Source organism: Barbus barbus (genome assembly GCF_936440315.1).
Source record: "Barbus barbus genome assembly, chromosome: 24".
Lineage (NCBI taxonomy): Eukaryota > Metazoa > Chordata > Actinopteri > Cypriniformes > Cyprinidae > Barbus > Barbus barbus.
This window is the reverse complement of record NC_136752.1, coordinates 11,810,149-11,829,338: the sequence shown is the minus strand read 5'-3', so window position 1 is coordinate 11,829,338 and position 19,190 is coordinate 11,810,149. Positions and strand designations below refer to the sequence as shown.

The 19,190-nt window shown below is 37.0% G+C and overlaps 2 protein-coding genes across 3 annotated transcripts in view; one reads left to right on the top strand and one right to left on the bottom strand.

The window, feature by feature from the left end:
• Positions 1-4,815, bottom strand: part of LOC306844003 (trafficking protein particle complex subunit 8-like) — a 54,998-nt gene extending 50,183 nt beyond the window's left edge. For both annotated transcript variants that reach the window (XM_079375794.1, XM_079375795.1), the window contains exon 1: positions 4,537-4,815. In XM_079375794.1, coding sequence (XP_079231920.1) covers positions 4,537-4,693 — 157 coding nt within the window. In that variant the 5' untranslated portion in view covers positions 4,694-4,815. The remainder of the gene's footprint in view (positions 1-4,536) is intronic.
• A 433-nt stretch (positions 4,816-5,248) lies between these two features.
• rnf125 (ring finger protein 125, E3 ubiquitin protein ligase) lies at positions 5,249-9,089 on the top strand. Its single transcript, XM_079376494.1, has 8 exons — positions 5,249-5,483; positions 5,989-6,091; positions 6,186-6,277; positions 6,358-6,669; positions 6,743-6,793; positions 7,788-7,896; positions 8,271-8,378; positions 8,474-9,089. The coding sequence occupies exons 1-8, from the start codon at positions 5,401-5,403 to the stop codon at positions 8,540-8,542; spliced, it is 927 nt and encodes a 308-aa protein (XP_079232620.1). The 5' UTR covers positions 5,249-5,400; the 3' UTR covers positions 8,543-9,089.
• Positions 9,090-19,190: the final 10,101 nt, after the last annotated feature.

Sequence of the window (19,190 nt, the reverse complement as noted above, 5' to 3'; positions counted from 1 at the left end):
CCTCTCATCTCGACCAATCACGTGAATGAACGCAAGCAGAGTCGGTCTACTTCATTGTGTGGTGCGCGAGAGAATGTCAGGCGAGGCGCACGGAGTAGTAGAATAATAATTAATTATTGATTACTAATTTGAATCAGTACTTCATAACGAAAATCTTATCTTAAAATGAAAAGAAGCAGGCTTTTGCAATCAAAAGTAAACTCCTGGAAAGTTCAAGGATTCAGTGAATGAATTCAAACAGTAAGCTCAAAACAGCGCTAATGCAGAGAAAATAGTTACATCCAGATGTCAGTAAAATTACTCTTTTCAGCGTGCATTTAGCTTAAAAGCAAGGGTGTTTTATAATGAACGCTGATTATGTGGTGGTCAGAGATTTAGCGATTCTGAATGGATCCGTATATTAAAGGCAGGCGATTTAGTGATCTTTGGCGTCTCGCTGTGGTCCTGTTTGGTATTGCAGCTTGACTTGTGCTAATTTGAATTGGAAACTTCTATTTAATTTTTGATTGACTGATTGTGACGCTATACATACATTGTGAATTATTAAAAAGTATTAGTAAAAAAAAAAAAAAAAAAAAATGGGGTGGGGGTCGGGTGAGTACCAGCACTTCTTTTTTTTCCAGTGAATTTTAATTTTTGGGTAAACTATCCCTTTAAGTTCACAACTTCATATCAAGAAAGATAACTATATTAGCATTCACACCAGTGGACAATATCTTTATTCTAAACGCATGCTCGTCTGGCGCTTTAAATTTCGAGCTCATTATAGCAGTATGGATTCTGATTGGTTGTCAATGTTTGTATCGTTCATCAGCTGGAAAAAAATCGTTCTGAAAGTGATTCCAAGGATATAGTTTCTCTGTGCCTTTATTGTTATAGCTGTGGTGTGGACTCTGCTATTCTTTAACATTGAGAATGATTTTTAGAACCATATCTTTAGTTATCGTTCTTGGTGTGAACGGGGCTTTACACAGTCTAGAACCCAACGCCGGTTCAACCTGGACCACAAGTCCTTTATCATAAATGCATATTAAAATAATTTCTTTACACAAAGGAACTGAGCAAAAGTTTGAGGTCTGCAAGATTTTTACAAATGTTTTTGGATGGTCTCTTATGCTCATCAAGGCTGCATTTATTTGATAACAAAATACTGTAAAACAGTTACAATTTCAAGTACCTGTTCTATTGATATATTAATAACGTAATTTATTCCTGTGATGCAAAGCTGAATCCAGCCTTCAGTGTCACCTGATCTTTCAGAAGTCATTCTAATATGCTGATTTGGTGCTCAAGAATACCAGTTTTTATAACTTTTTTTTTTTTTTTTTACTTAATGTTTCAATTATTAATATTGGTAATATTTGTTAGGGTAAAATTCTGAAAAGGTACTATACTTTTCTTTAGAGGATTTTTTGTTTATTATATTTAATGAGATCAGCAAAATGCAAACACTTTTAATAAATTATTTACAATCTATTAGGACCGCCAACTTGAAAATCTGTCATGGTTGAGTAATAGCCAAACACAGCTGGGTTTCCACTAGTCTTATGACAGCTGACCACCTCTGGACCCCACCTGATCCCTCTTCACCCACCCTTCCCTTGCAACATGCAGGACAGGAACCCCCAGCTCAAATATGTTGCTACCCCTCTACCGAACATTCTCCAATAATGCACCTGTGTTTTTTCACTCCACTATTCACATGATAAGCACAACATTAAGATGAGACTTTGCTCCTCTGCTGCCAAGGCATTCCTGAATAAATCCAATCACATCACTGAGACACACACACACACACACATAAAGAGAGCAATGTGTTTATTTGGGTCAACCTAACTGTGTTATCAGCTTTTCTACGAATCCATAACACACTGCAACAAATGCAATGTAAGAAATGGGTTTTACTTAGCATCTGAAAGTTCTCTGACGAGAAGTGTATTAGTGTCGTCTATGACTGATATGAGAAGTCTGCGTCTATTGTGCTATACAAAATGTGTGCCATGTTTCCCACAACTGCATGATTCCTGAATGACAAATATTGTTGATAAATGGAGCGATTCTAAGATTTCAGTCAATGAATGTGATGTAGCTCAGACAGGGATTAAAAGCAGTTTAAGGAACAAAAACTGAAAACAAATTAAATGGGAAACAGTGCATAAAACCCATTTCAGCTTTTCCACAGTAAAATGGAACATGATTAGCTTGTTAAATGTTTAGAATTTGTTAAGTTATTTTGCTCAAATAATTTTTTTTGTAAAACCAACACATTTTTCCCACAATAGACTTTCAGAATTACATCACTTCCTATTTGCAAATCCTTTCATAGCACATGCTTTAACGAAGAAAAGAGTGCATTACATTTACATTTACCCAAAATGACATTGCATTTAAGGCACACACTTTATCACTTCTTTCTTTCCCAGGGAATCAAACCCTTGACCTTAGTGTTGCAAGTGCCACATTCTACAGATGAGCTACATGTGTCCAGTCTTGACTGTGGTGTCTGAAACAGATTCCGTTGCAAGAAAGTGATTCGGTTCATTTTTTTTCCCTCAGTGGTTAACATTTGGAAAGGAGGCCAAAGAACACACACAAAACAAATTCTAAGCCCTGGGCTAATAGGAACATTTCTTGTTGTAAGAGTGACTGACATTTTTAATGAACCAATTAAAATAGCATCTGTTGTCAAATTTAAAGTTTATGAATTAATACTTTCAGCAAAGATGCATTAAACTGATCAAAAGAGACAGGGAAAAAAAGTGGAAGAGTTTCCACAAGTCTGGGGTCCGAGGTGATTTTGGGGTCCTTGAGATGTTTTGACATGCCCTGATATTTGTGCTTCTTTCAGCTACTTATGACTGCTTTCAACATTGATAATAAATAAATGTTAGGTGCCAAATCAGCATATTAGAATGATTTCTGAAGGATCATGTGACACTGAAGACTGGAGTAATGATGCTGAAAATTCAGCTTTGTATCACAGGAAGAAATTACACATCAAAATATATTACAATAGAAAGCAGTTACTTTGAATTCACAATATTACTGTTTTTACTGTATTTGATCAAACAAATGCAGCCTTGATGAGCATTAGAGGCTTCTAAAATATTAATTAATAAAATAAAATTAAATAAAAACTTGAAGAAAATAAAGAAAACTATTAATAGTCAGCGCCAATAGCCTCGTGGGCAGTGCGTCAACATATGTGCTTCGGGTATCCCGGGTTCGAGTCCCGGCTTGCAGGCCTTTCCCGATCCGACTTCCTGTCAACATACTGTACATTTGTCTTAAAGACAAAAAAGCAAAAAATAAATCTTTATATTTATATATATATAAAACCCCTAACTTTTGAACGGTAGTGTATCTTGGTCGTTCACCGACTACTGTCACTGTAAACAATGGCAGTTTCATAAATTGAGCCAGTTGATCTGATTGCCTGCCTCTTTAGGATTATCCCATATCCTTTACTAGATATAGTTTGGTGATTAACAGCACAGGCCAAACACAGACCTCTCCAGCCAGTCCAGAGGTAATCTAACCCTCATCAACAGAGGCATCTGATCTGTGCTGTCTGTCTGTCTAAATGGTCAGGTGAGCAGAAATCAGATCAGATTTCACAAACAGAGAGATCAAATTCAGATGAATCCGATTTGAAATCTTTCCTATCATTTGACTAAGGATCAGAGCTGTATTATGGAATACAGCGTTATGTAAGTCACCAAAACTTACTGAGGAAGTACTCCTAGTGCATAAATCGCAATGAAACAGTTAGAGCTCCGGGCCCCTCTGTGCAGAGGACCCTTAGTTCCACAGAGAATTTGCTGACAATTAGAGCCCTGGGCTGACCTCTAAGGCCCCGGGCCCCTCAGGATGCAGTGCAAAAAAAGGGTACAGAAAATTATTAGCAACCAAAACATGACTGTCACTTTAAAAAAAAGGAGGTCTACACTACAGTCTACAAAGACGTCTGCCCAGGGGCCTCACTGGACAAAAAATAGGGCCTAAATATAAGGCAATATTAGGTGCATGACTAAAAATCCAGTTAGCTGTTTATAGAAACATTTTTTGGACATGTTTCTCAAAACCTAATTAGCTGCCTAGATAGGCATCATTTTGGGGTGTGTTTCTCCAAACCTAGTAAGCTGTCAACCTAGACAGATTTTTTTGGGCACGTCTCTTAAAACTTAGTGAGCTGCCTATTTAGCCAGCACTTTCGGGCGTGTAACCAAAAACTGTGTGTGAGCTGCCTACTTATACATCATTTTCAGTGTGTCTCAAACTCTAGTAAGCTGCCTAGCTAGAGAGCATTTTTGGGCATGTCTCTCAAAACCTATACTGAACTGCCAAGCTAGATTGTATTTTTCCCGTCTGTCGTAATGGCAACTGGACTGTTTTGGTCAATGTCTTAGCAGACAGCTCACTAGGTTTTGAGACGCAGCCCGTGTATGTGTAAGGAAGCTGTCTAACAACCGTCTTATCTAGTGATCATCAGTTGTGGTGGGTGATCCGCGGCTGTCTGACCAGCTGGCCTCTTACCCTCGGACGTCAGGCGGCAGAAAGGCCGCAGCAGCTCCGGGAAGCTCAGGCTGTTTTTGCGGGTCACTCTCTCCGCATCCTCGCTGCACAGGACGGCCACCATCGGCACGAACGAGTCCTGGATGAACTCCTGCACTGACTGCACGCACTGAGCCATGAGCGCACCTCGTCTGTTCTTCACCGAGCTCACGGGTCTGCTGCTGAGCTGAAAACAAACACCTCCTTTACTGACAGCCGACGGCAGACATGTTGAAATCCACTGCTGCCTGCTGATCGATTTTGCCCAAGAAGCTTAGCGACGGTCAGGTGACTTTACTTCCGCAGTGACATAAAAGCTCTGCGTCTGCCATAATAAAAGTCCTGGTGTCCCTAAATAACCTTTTTTACTTTCGGTACTAAAGATAGACATACTGACAAACAGATTAATATTGAGTGTTGAATCAACACAAAACCGGTGTCAAAAAGTGTAACATGGGTAGTGTGAACACATATAAAATGCAACGATGATGTTACATTTTATATAATAGATATTAACACTGACGATTTTGCAGTTTAGGTAACGTAAGTTGGTGAAACCATGTCTGTTGCTTTCATACCAAAATGTTAACTAAAGACAGATTCTGAATTGCCTAAAAACTCTAAGTAGCTATTATTTCTCACAGTCCCCGGGTCACATTACTAAAGATTTGTTTACAAAATTATTATTTTTAAGGTTAAACCTGTTCTGTATTTATCATCATGAAAAGAAAGCACCCCCTCTTTAGTACCATAAGGAAGTTGGACTGCATTTAAGCTGCACAACCTGAAAGTGAAGGTATCAGAAAAGATTTGACTGCCAGTAGACAGACAGCAGACGATTTGGACATGTCCGCTTCAGAAGAAGAGTGTCCTGTATGCAGGGAAACCATACAGAATCCTTCTCAACCGTCTCCATGCTGTGGAAAAGTGTAAGTTTGGTTTATATTTGATATAGATGGGATTTTGGTGACTTCATGTGGAGACTTTACAAACAGACAAACGTATAGGTTTGTGAGGCATTTAACATAATTTAACATTATAGTTTACAATTTTATACAGGAATGCATTGTATAAAAAGTGTAGTTGTAAAATATATTTGATAAGTGATTATAAATCAAACTCATCCAGTAAATAATTTTTTCTCCAAAATGTGCTTTTATGCTGGACATTTATTTTATAAGCTTTTTTTTTTTTTTTTTCATGTGCTATACATTTGCAGTCTCTCCTTATTCACAAGTACATATCATGTCTGATAAATAACCTGAGCATTTACTGGCAGCAAAAAGCGAAAGTATTTCTAAAGGGAAATTCCATCACATGATTGTTCAACAAAGATTACCAGCCTTGCCAGTCAATCTTTTATCTTCATGTTGATAGTAGTTGATTATTTTATGCTCTCTCACAAGTACTCTTTGACTCTTTTTGTACGTTCAGAATTTGCCAGCGATGCCTCAGTCAGTCTTTTCGGTTCAGGGCTCATTGTCCACACTGCAGAAGCTCAGTAGACAACCGTGATTGTGCAAATAATCCATTGCCGGTAAGTAAAAACCCTGCTAAAGTGAGTAATAAATATCAGTCTCTGTGAGTGGAGGTCATCAAAGTTTGCATGATTTGAATAATTTTTGTTTCAGGCTCCTAGTAGGAGGAGGCATCTGCACCAAATCCTGCCAGGGGATTTTCAAACACTGAATTCAAGAAGACCTGTTGGTGCAAACATACAGACGTAAGTCCCAGACCAATTTCATTATTTCGTGTATTTTCTGTCAAATGCTAAAGAATTCATAATTTCTTTTAAACCTACAGTCTCCTCGGCCAACTTCGAGATTCAATGGGACAACAGGCAGACACTGCCACTCAAGCCAGTCCACCCAATCAGGCTACAGTGCCACCCGCCCCACAGAATCAAGCTCCTTCCCCTTTAATTTCCTCTGCACGGCCCGTTCCTACGCCTCGGATCAGAGCTTCACTTGCGAATTTTATTGCTACCCCACAACCTGCACCTGTAACTGCTGCCCCGAGTGGTCTTATGCAAGTCCTCCCTCCACCTGCACCAGCTCCACTGCTGCTAAACCCCGCCCCGTCCCAGGATAATGTGCAGGCTGCAATGGATGAATGGTAAGCCCCATCAAGAGGATAATTATTTGATTGACACTACGGTTTGGATAACTAATTTCTGTTTCATTCACAGGCCATGGCAAACAGAGATCAGTCTAATGGAGATGAATGCACAATCTCAGGGGTGAGGACATCTGTTTATTCACTTCTGTTCACAAACACACGACATTGCGGAAAACCCCTTCTAATGAACATGTTTGGTTATTCCAGTAATTCAACAAATCCTAATCATAAGGCACACAATGACAGGGGATTTCAATCTTTTAGTTGCCACAGACCCCCAAATAGGATCATCCTTAAGACTAAAATTTAAAAGGCAGCTAAAATATCAGCTATATATTTTCATATATGTATATAGCAATCGTATATAATATATCCAATTTAAATACTTTCATACTTGTTTATATTAATAATTTTGATTTATTTATTTTATAATACATTTTATTTACTTTAATATATTTGCATTATTTTATTTCATTTATTCATTATTTATTTATTTAGTTATTTTAATCTTCTAGTATTATTTATTTATTTCAGTATTCGGTTATTAATTTAAATCTTTTTTTTCTCTCTCTAAAATGTACACGTATCCCCATGCGTTCCCCTGAAAACCCCTGTTCTAATGACTGTACCTGGACAACAGCTTGGAAAACCCCTTACTGTGCACAAAGTGAAAATGAAAGTGACATTATTTTACTACATCTCTTTCTAAATTGGTGCTTACAACACTTTCACCTGATTTTTCTTGTCCACAAACTGTTATCCAAAATATAGTGTACATTCCCATATAATGCACCATTTACAAAAAATGGGCTATTTCAAAACAGTATTTATTTATTTTGGTATATCTTTTTAGAAAGATAATCAATAAGATCACTATTAAAAAATAAAGGTACTTTATTGGCATCTACATGCAGAACCTTTAAAATTCCTTTGCACAAAAGGATCTTTATAGTGAAAAATGGTTCTTCGGATTATTTGTGGAACCCAAAATGATTCTAAGAATGATTTACCATTTTATAACCTTTATTTTTAGCAGACTTACGCATTTTACTAAAAACACTCAAAACTACAGTCTTTGACTTGTACTGACTTGTTCCTGATTTTTTTCTTTTCAGTTTAACTGTGAGGACTTTTGTGTGTCCGTACTGCCAGGAGAATGGACTGGATGAACTCGATCTACGTGATCACTGCAATGATCATCATGCCGATGACAGCAAAAGTGTGGTCAGTCACCATTCTGTATACTGTACATCATGTGGAGTGATTCTAACATGCAATCATGTGTTGAATTAAACTTACAGCACAATCCTTTGAAACAATAAGTAGTTGCTTTCAGTTATATTTAAATCTGAAGTGAGTAATTCTACCTTTAGCGTAACCAAACTGAATTTTCAAACTGTTTTGGCAATTTTGAAACTTGATTACAGAACACTCCCTCTATCTATTATTGGTTTGAAAAAACAAAAAACAAAAATAAAAACAGATTGTCCCACCACACTATTGATGGAACCAATGTTGCAAAGTTGGGCTAGAGTTTCAAAACTAGAGTTTCAGAAACAGAAAACCCATTTGTTTATGCGCGCTCTGGCGCCCTCTAGGTGTGTCCAGTGTGTGTCCGGGCGCCCCATGGTGATCCACAGTACTACAGCCGCAACTTCATTGGCCACCTCAACCTGCGCCACTGCTACTACCTGGAAGATATAACTGTAAGTCATGTACATGTATCAAAGAACTGTCCCCCAATAAATGTATTCATACACGTCAATGTTTAACTGTAATCCTTTATTTCTATGAACCACAGAATCTCAACCAGACTGATGAGATGAACATTCAGTGTGCAATTCTAGCATCATATAGGGAGAATCTTTAGACCTCATTTTCAGAAAGATGACAACACAGTTCTGAGGTATTTTTCTGGACAACATCTTAAAAAATGCTTGGGAAGAAGATTCTGAACCACAAAAAAATCAGTCAAAGAAATGGTATATCGAGGATGTGATATTGAAATAGGCCTATTTTACCAATGTTATGTAAAATATAATGTGGATATGTTGAATTTGTTTTTTGTTGTTGATTGAAATGGTTTTAATGAAACTGAAAATGCTTGATTTAAGAGATATTTTAAGAGGTAATGCATTTTCTTATGCTATCTGGCGCATCGCAGGTATTGATCGTGCCTTTAAAATTATTAGTAATGATTTATCTGCCAAAAACTTTTGCACAATTTAGCTCTTCTTGCACTTTCTTTTCAGATAAAAGATTTATTAAATGTACTGTAGTTATGTGTGTGATATTGTTTGTGGGATTTACTTTGTGGGGAAAATGTTTGAATGAATGGGTCAAGTGACATCAGGCTCTGTAAATCTATTTATGCTGCACCCTAATGTAAAAAAAAAGTGCAATAAAAGTTTTAATACAATAATCTACTGTGAAAAAATATTTTTATTTATTTTTTAATCAAAGATTGCAGAAAATGTGTGCAGTTAAAAAAATTGTTCACCCAACAATAAAAATGTATTAAGAACTGACTCACCCTCTGGCCATCCAAGATGTAGAAAAGTTTGTTTTCTTCATCTTCAACATCACTTACTCACCAATCGATCCTCTGCAGTGAATGGGTGCCGTCAGTCCAAACAGCTGATGAAAACATCACAATAACCCACAAGTAATCCACACAATTCCAGTCCATCAATCAACCTCTTGTGTGAAAAGTTGTATGTTTGTAAGAGACAAATCCATCAAGAAATGTTTAACTTCAAACCATTGCTTCTGGTTAAAATACATGTACTCTATCAATATCATTCCTTTCTCCAATGAAAAAGTGGTCTTGACTGAATCAGGAGAGAAATATCCATAGATCAAGCACCGTTTACAAGCAAATACAGTCCAAAACAGTTCTAAACAAATATTGTTTCATTTTTGTCAGCTGTTTGGACTCTCATTCTGATGGCACCCATTCACTGCAGAGGATCCATTGGTGAGCATGATTTAATGCTAAATTTCTCCAAATCTGTTGCAATGAAGGAACAGCCTCATCTACATCTTGGAGGACCCGAGTCTGAGTAGATTTTCTGCAGTCCGTGATGAAAAATTATCTTTTTCTTTTTGGACAGCTTGAGGGTGTTATGGAAATTTTAGTTTCTGTAGGTTTCTTTTGTTTAGTCTTTAGTTCTAATCTTGAAGCATTAACTGTATGTTAGACATTATAAAATATAATGCTTGAGCTATTGAGTATTGAATGGATACCATGGGTTTCTAATCTAGAACAAGGGACATTTAGTCTGGAAAAACTGAACAAAATGAAAGAAAAAGAGAAATCAGAAATGCAGCAAATAAAAAGGTAAATATAAAGGATTTAGGGATTTTCTTCAAATGCAAGAGAAATGTCTTAAGATGTGGTATGAGAGAGCTGAATGTAGAGAGAGGAAATAGACGCACATGCCTGAGGTGAAAGGGAATAAAAATGGAACAGATCCCTTTCCTCAGACATTTTCTTCGCCTCCTTTTCTTTATCCAGTAGCTGAGCTGCAGTGTCTCAAGGTACACTATGACTCCTGGCCCCCTTAAAGACCACAATCACCAAAATAACCACCACCACCATACAATAAGGAAGCATCGGCCCCCACTGACACCGCAGCAGAGGGAATCGCAACCGCCTGCAGCCTCCCACCAGGACATCCACGACCCAGCAGTGATCAGAGACTGGAGTAACACCAACAATGCTGATTAAAGAGGAGACATTACTGAACAGTATGATGCCTTGAAGGAAATCTTCCCACACAAAATCGGCACAGCTCTAATAGCTGCCTGCAAGAAAAAGGAAGATGAACCAGTGCAAGACTTTTTTTGCAAGATTGCACAAAGTGTTTTGCACCAATGGTGGACTTGATACCCCAGAAGACTTGTGGTCGAATATGGCTTTTTGGGAAGCTCATTTGAAGAACAGTTTCATTAATGGACTGAAACCAAACATTTACCAAGAATAACTTTGTGTATATCAGGGCAATCTTTCCTGGTTGATTCTGGCACAAGTTCAGTGATTAGAACATGTGAATTCACAACACCATCTAGAAGGAATGGCAACTATGCCTGTTCGATAGGACTATCCGGTCAAATGCAAAAAGCATGTTTTACGAGACCCTTAAGATGTGAAGACCAAATTGGTAGGGTAATAAAACACACTTTCTTAATATCTGAAACATGTCCAGTAAACTGAGTAGGAAGAGATTTGATGCGCAAGCTAGGAATCTTACTCATTTTCATGCCAGAGGGTATAAGAGTAGAAATTATGAAAACGTAGATGTTCACTCTGGTTTTAATCCATGCATATCAGTGGAAGCTGATTAATGTACAAGTAGCATGAAGCCAGAGCAAAGTGGCTTCATATGAGAGTGACACAATGAGCTGATTTTATGGCAGTTTCAGATTTACATTGAACCTTGAACGTCTCACACAAACTGGATACAGACTATACTGGATACAGTTTGCTACTGACACTAGTGAAACTATTGTTATGTATGTGTGCAATATTTGATTAATATGAGTGCAGTGCATGTCATGTGAAATGAACAGCAGGCATACAGGCTCTAAGCGATGTTCCCGAAATTTTATGGCCAAAACCAACTTGGTCTCATTCATTACTCTCGTTTATATGTAGGTATTAGTACGTAACATTTACAATCACAAAACATACATTTTTGAACGTACAACTTTTTATTGATGTTGAAATGTACAATTTGGACGTATTACAACGTTTAAAAAGAAAAAAAATTATATATGTATTCTTAGCTAAAAAAAGTAAAATATTTACAAATCTTATATCATTAAGCTATTTGTATCAATGCATTTTATGCAGGAAAATTACCATTTAAAGAACACCTCTCCACACAAACATTCACACCTCCAGAAACTCCCCTCTCCCCCACACCTACAATTCAGATAAGTGAAGGTGACGGTCTTCAGAAAGAACAAAGCACCAGGCCCAGATAGTGTGTCACCGGCCTGCCTAAAAATCTGTGCTGATCAGCTGGCCCCCATCTTCACACAGATCTTCAACAGATCACTGGAGCTGTGTGAAGTCCCCTCATGCTTCAAACGCTCCACCATAATCCCCGTCCCAAAGAAGCCCAAAATTACTGGACTTAATGACTACAGATCTGTGCCTCTAACGTCTGTGGCCATGAAATCATTTGAAAGACTGGTTTTGGCTTATCTGAAGGACATCACTGGACCCTTACTGGACCCCCTGCAGTTTGCCTACAGAGCAAACAGGTCTGGATGATGCAGTCAACATGGGACTGCACTTCATCCTGCAGCATCTGGACAGACCAGGGACTTATGTGAGGATCCTGTTTGTGGACTTCAGCTCCGCTTTTAACACAGCTCTCCGTCCCCACCTCTGTCTGTCAGTGGATCAACAGCTTCCTGACAGACAGACAGCAGTTAGTAAAGCTTGGTAAATTCACATCCAACACCTGCACCATCAGCACTGGAGCTCCTCATGGCTGCGTTCTCTCCCCACTTCTCTTCTCCCTCTACATGAATGACTGCACATCTAAAGACCCCTCTGTCAAGCTCCTGAAGTTTGCAGACGACACCACACTGATCGGCCTCATTCAGGATGGTGACAAGTCTGCTTACAGACAGGAGGTTAAGGAGCTGCCTGTATGGAGCAGTCTTAACAACCTGGAGCTCAACACGCTCAAAACTGTGGAGATGATCATGGACTTCAGGACAAACCCCCCTGCACTCCCCCCACTCACCATCATGAACAGCACTCTGTGACTGCAGTGGAGTCATTCAGATTCCTGGGCACCACCATCTCTCAGGACCTGAAGTGGGACAATCACATTGAGTCTATTGTCAAAAAGGCCCAGCAGAGGTTGTACTTTTTTTCGCCAGCTGAGGAAGTTCAACCTGCCACAGGAGCTGCTGAAACAGTTCTACTCTGCCATCATTGAATCCATCCTCTGCACTTCAATAACTGTCTGATTCAGCTCAGCTACCAAATCTGACCTCAGAAGACTACGGAGGGTAGTCTGGACTGCTGACCGAATCATTGGTACAACCCTCCCCATTCTCTAATAACTGTGCTTATCCAGAGTGAGCAAAAATGTTTTACCTCTGCATCCTAGCTCAAGCTACTGTCAAATGTGCATTTCTAAGAGACAAAAAAATCTATATTATTATTAATATTATCAGGCAACCCAAACCTGTTTCTTGATTTGAAACAATATCACTCATTGGAACATGCAGAAATTAAGAAATTAATTTTTCTATTTAAATATTTATTTTAAGGAAAATTAGCAAATGGAGCAAAATTCTAGCTTTAAACTTGAACGAAAGAAATATTTGACATTTATTGTGATAATTATCGATATTGACTGATATTAAAAAAATTATTGGGATCATTTTTTTGGCCATATCGCCCAGCCATATCATGTATTTATGGAATGTAGGAAGTATGAACAAGAAAAAGGAAAAATGATAGAAGAATTAAGGAAAAATGGAATTCAGGATCTAAATTTTAAGGTTTTAATAAAATGGTCAAGTGAAGTAAATAAAAAAGATTTCTATGATTTTATTAGAGAGATGGGATTGATAAATAGAATATAAAACTTTGTTCCACAATCCGGAGCAGAAGGTGGCGGTAATGCACCTATTTACATTGGTTCCCAGTAGGGCTGAACAATAATTCAATATCATTGTGTATCGCGATATAATTTTTTTCAATAATGGTGATATGATTTTTAAACATTTCCGATATTTCGATATACATTACCAGTGTTTCTCATGCATTGATTTATTTGTGGCGTTTGACTTTGTTGAATAAACATAAGCACTACACATTTCAAAATCAAACACGCATCGCGGATGTTTTATATGAATGTATCTCTGAAGGGAACTGACTGTCTTCAGAAAAGTTTCGATGACATTTGATCTGATAAAGTCGCGTTCATAAAGAGCGGAGCTGCTTAGATTACAGTCGTTACCGTGGAAACCGCTAGTTCTGCCGCTCTCACAGCGCCTCCTGCTGGCAGAGAATCTGATTTGTTTTTGGGTTTCTGCAGCAACTCGGAGCACTATTCATACTCTTTATCCTGGCTGAAGCACATTTTTTTCAATCTATAAGAACAATCAGCATACATTACCAGTCAACATTTTTTGAACAGTAAGGTTTTAAGGGTTTTTTTTTTTATATATAAAGAATTCTCATCTGTTCACCAAGCCTGCATTTATTTGATCCAAAGTACAGCAAAAACAGTAAAATGTTTAAATATTTGTACTATTTAAAATAACTGTTTTATTTTAATGCAAAAAATTCAGCTTTGAAATCACAGGAATAAATTACATTTTAAAATATTTTAAAATAGAAAACAGTTATTTTAAATAGCAAAAATATTTCAAAATATTACTGTTTTTGCTGTATTTTGGATCAAATAAATGCACGCTTTGTGAGCAGAAGAGACTTCTTTAAAAAACATAAAAAAATCATACTGTTAAAAAACTTTTGACCTGTAATGTATATTAGCCTATAGTTTGAAGTTAAAGATATTAATATTAATAAGGTGAGTCTTAGATGTTTATTTGACAGTGATTTCACATTTCTTGTTTGTATGAAGGCTAAATACAAAATAAAAGGTGAACATAATTTTTTTTTAATTTTTTTTTTATATATATAAAATATATCGTTTTATAGGAGGAGGTTTCTTTTGGCAAGTTAATTTTTCATAAGTTTGTAGGTACAGACATCTGTTGCGGTCATTCATGGCTGTTTTTATGAGGCTTTTTTAAAATAGAGTTCATATCAATATCGGAATTATATCGTATCAACCGAAATTAAGAAATATATCGTGATATAAATTTTGGCCATATCGTCCAGCCCTAGTTGCCAGCCGCCGTTAAAAACCAAGAAGAAGAAGGCTATTGCTGCCTGTCGCTGCTCAGGTTGGAGATGATCACTAAAGATCGCTAAATAAAGGCTTGAGTTTGGTTTTGTTCCTTTACAGTCGTATGGATTCTGAAGATTTGGATTACAGTGCGCAAATACAATTGATCCTTTTATAATTATGTTGCCTTTTTGTTGTATTTTATGGTTAAGTAACGGGTAAACAACTGCAGAAATGTTATTCATTTTAAGGGTTTAAAGTGTATTCTTGTTTTATATTATGTATTTTGGGCAGCAGAAATCACAGAACAAAATGTTATCATTTCCTCTTAAATAATTGAGTAAGATTCATTTAATAATGCAATTGAAAACATAAAGCTATTGATATGACAACTGAATATAATAAAAAGTTAATGTCACGATTTCAATATTCATAAGAATTCATTTGTAAGTCTGTAAAGTTGTTCATACGTAAATAATTTACATTTTAGGTGTTGTCAATACATCAGTATTGTACGTTAAAATACTGGAAATACGGCTTTATTAACAAACATTTTCAAAACAGGCAGAGTCGAACACCAGCAAACAGTATAATCTAAGGCAGAGGCAAATGAGTAATCCACAAACAGGCAATGGTTAGAGCAGGCAGCAAACAATCAAAAAACAAGGAAACAGTCCAAGGATCAAAAACACAGGTAAAGTAGAAAACACGAAAAGGAAAAGATGGAAACTAGGAACAAGAAATGGCAGTAGAGTGTGTATGTGTGCATCTTTTATACTAGACGAGGAGAACACGAAACTAAAACCAACCAATGAGAACAAGACATGCAACCAAGGTACCAATCAGAACATGACACACAGACTACGGTAGCACATGACAAGATCACCTGGGGGCAAGAAACACATGGGAAATAGAGTCCAGGGTGGAGTGCCCTCTAGTGGAGCTCATGGGCACTCCAGCTGGCGATCGTAACAATGTTTTAGTGCCTGTAAGTAAGTGTACGTTTTGTAGAACCACATTTTACGTGAAAAATACATACAAATTCTCATGAGATCACATTGACATAAGTATGACGTGGGTTTATTAAAAGGAGCTGAACTTGTGGTAATAACTATTGTCATTCTTGGGAATGTGTTCATATTTTTGCACATTCATCCCAAATTATGCAATCCTAGAAGCCCCTCTGAGCGCATTGACTCATGGGAAGGGTTTGCAGTCTCATGACAAAGTGAAATGGACTAAGGAGGCAGAAAATATCTTCGTAAGTTTGAAAATTCAATTACAAAGCGTGCCCTCTCCATTTGTGCAGACTGTGGATGAAAGAAATGGCTGTATGACATCTGTGCAGTTGCAGAACCACGGGTGCAGGTTGAGACCAGTAGCTTATTTTTTCTAGCAAATTAAATCCTGTGGCTGCCGGGTTGCTAAAATACTTAAAGGCAGTAGCAGCAGCAGAAAAAGCCAAGATGGCTTCCCAAGAAATCATTGGTTACGCTGATGTCACACTGTGGGTTTCACATGCTGTGTCAATGATTCTGCTTAAACAGAAATCTTTACCTCTGTCTACTGCTCACATCTGTGGTATCGGATAAGATACCACACGGTATTGCTTAAAAACCCAAACGTGGCAGTGAAACACTGCCCTGTGTTGAACCTTGCAACAGAGGGGGAGGAGGAAGAACTTTGCTGTGTAACTGTGCTTGAGGCTGTTTGCATGCCATGGCCAGACCTCAGAGAGACCCCCCTTGACAATGCTGACATGATGCTTTTTGTTGAGGGGTCAGCCTCTAGAGACCCTGAGACAGGCAAAAACAAGATCGGTTACGCTGTAACTACGGAACATAATGTGCTTTTGTCAGGGTCATTGATTGCAATCTCACTATTCAGCCCAAGTGGCTAAACTAGTGGCACGAACACAGGCTTGCAGATTACTGCCTAATGACTGAACTTACTGATTCTATTTTAGACGTGCAGACTTTTGCAACAATGGTGGAGAAGCTGCAATGGAGAATGGAGAAAATAATGTGTATACATCGCCAAATGATGATTTATACACAGGTGCCCAAAAATGATGATGATGATTTCCCAGATTTAGTCCCTATTCCACCATGTGTGATTAAGCCCCTGAGATTTAATCAATGATGTTATTGTTGAGATTCAAGTTCATCAGATAATAACAAAGAAACCATTGTCTAAGAATGATATGTGTAAAAGCTCCCCTCAGTTTGCTAGTGTAGAGATGTCTGTCTAGCGCATGACAAAAATGTAAATGCATTTTCCTTTTAGTTAATGATGGTATGTTTTGAATCCTGGTGAATTAACCAGAATGCTGAATGCTAGATGTTCTGATGGTTGTATATACTGAATGATTAAAGAATAATCAAAGGACGGTATGTTATGGAAATTTTATTTGTTGTATGTATAGTTTTGTATGTTTCTTTTGTTTGCTCTTTAGTTCTCATCTTGAAGCATTAACTGTATTTTTGACCATATAAGGTAAAGAATATAATGCTTGAGCTAAAAGTATCATGATGCTCATTTTGTCTGAAGTACCACAGGCATACTTGTAGCAATAGCCAAAATTACATTGTATGGGTCAAAATTATTGGGGTTTTTTTTTGACAAAAACCATTAGGATATTAAGTATATATCATGGTCCATGAAGATATTTTATAAATTTCAAATCCAATATATCAAAACTGAATTTTTGATTGGTAATACGCATTGCTAAGGACTTTAAAGGTGATTTTCTCAATACTTAGATTTTTTTGCACCCTCAGATTCAAGATTTTCAAATAGTTGTATCTTGGCCAAACATTGTCCCATCCTAACAAACCATACATTAATATTAAGCTTATTTATTCACCTTTCGGATGCTGTGTATACATCTCAATTGTGTTGATATCACATGCGAAATGGGTCGAGACAAGTGCAAAACGAGAAATGTTTTCTTTTACTCAGAGGCCCTACACCCTAACTTCGAGAAAGAAGCTTTGCATTAAATACTTATTCAACGCTAGTCTGAGCGTTGATAGACAGATACCCTAAAAGGAGACATATGTTGAGTATGCATTATGATTGGATGAGATACTGAAACATCCTGGTTTGATTGGGATATAAATGCTGAGTCGAAGTGTTCCTCTTTGTCACATACTCTGCAAATGCTTTGTATGATTGTCTGACCGTCTTGAAAGAATAAACCCTGTTTTTTTCCTTATTCTACAATACTCTCTGAGTTACTGTCTCACAGTAAGAGTTGGAAATATTTTTCCATAACAAGGGTGAGTAAATCTTCAGCAAATTATAACTGTTGCTTTAAACTCCTTAACTCTTAGCCAAATCATAAATTACTTTCACCATGTCTAATAATATCAAGTTGACCATTAGTGTAATAAATCATAAACTATCAGATACAAGCTTGTATCATTTTTGTTCTATAAATTGGTTAATACACAATGCACTGATGTTCTGAAGAGTCCGGCTCTGAGTGAAGTTCTCATGGCGTCTCTCCATACATTGCTGATTCTGTGCATATGTGCCACAGCCCTGAGTTTGGTGAGTGTAGAATTCAGTTGTTATAGAAACAACAATTTTGTGATCATGTGTTGATTAATATTGTGCTAAACAAAAGCAAACGATCATATGTTGTAGCAAAACTAACAAATCTGTTGTTATAGCAAATAATTTTCCCTTTTTCGAGACTAAATTAGTTTTATGATTAAATAGTTTGTGATTATTTCATGATAGGCTGTACGATATCATAGCTTGCACTGTAATAGTTTATTGATGTAAATGTGCACCTTTGACACTTATCATTCAAATGTTTTTTTTTTGTTCAAAGCCAACATCTTCATTCACAGGTGAGTCATAACAATCACATCATTGTAATAATGATTTATTCATATGTAATGATTTTATATACTATGCTCTGAATTTGATTTTTTTTCTTTTTTGATAGGCAATACAGAGATTGATGTGGATAATGGAGAAGAGCAGGATATATTTGATATAAATGAAGGTTTGTGGAAACATTAATATAATGTCTTAAATCTGTAGCATAATTTCAATCAGTTTTGCATTAACTGCTGTCTTGTTCAACAGCGGCAGGACTTGACCTGGTGGAAGGAGACATTCTGATGCATGAGGTCAGTGCTTTCTTTGAGCAAATTCTCATACCTCTTTCCTCAAACACTAAAATAAAATACTTTTTTAGGGCATTCTTAACCTTCAGAAAATGTCAACCGTAACATCAAACTAATATGTAAATACAGTTAAACACAGTAAATTTTCAAGTGCTAAACATCACAAACAACTAAATAATAAACTTTTGTTTTAGATGTTATAGAAACAACAATTTTGTGATCATGTGTTGATTAATATTGTGCTAAACAATAGCAAATTATCATATTTTAGAGTAAATCTAACAGTTGTTGTTAATAGTAAAATACAATGACCTTGTTCAAGACTGAAAGAGTTCTGTGATTGTTTATGGTTATTTCATACAATATCAAAGCTTGCACTATATTAGTTTGTTGATGTAAATGGTACCTTTGACACTTACTGTATCACTCAAATGTTTTCTTTCAAAGCCAACATCTTCACTCACAGGTGAGTCATAAGAATCACATC

Excerpts from the sequence above, each read along its gene's own strand:
- rnf125 (XM_079376494.1), top strand. The coding sequence starts at position 5,401 with ATGTCCGCTTCAGAAGAAGAGTGTCCTGTATGCAGGGAAACCATACAG. Across the intron at positions 6,794-7,787 it reads ATGAATGCACAATCTCAGGG|TTTAACTGTGAGGACTTTTG; the intron begins GTGAGGACATCT and ends TTTTCTTTTCAG. Across the intron at positions 8,379-8,473 it reads ACTACCTGGAAGATATAACT|AATCTCAACCAGACTGATGA; the intron begins GTAAGTCATGTA and ends TATGAACCACAG.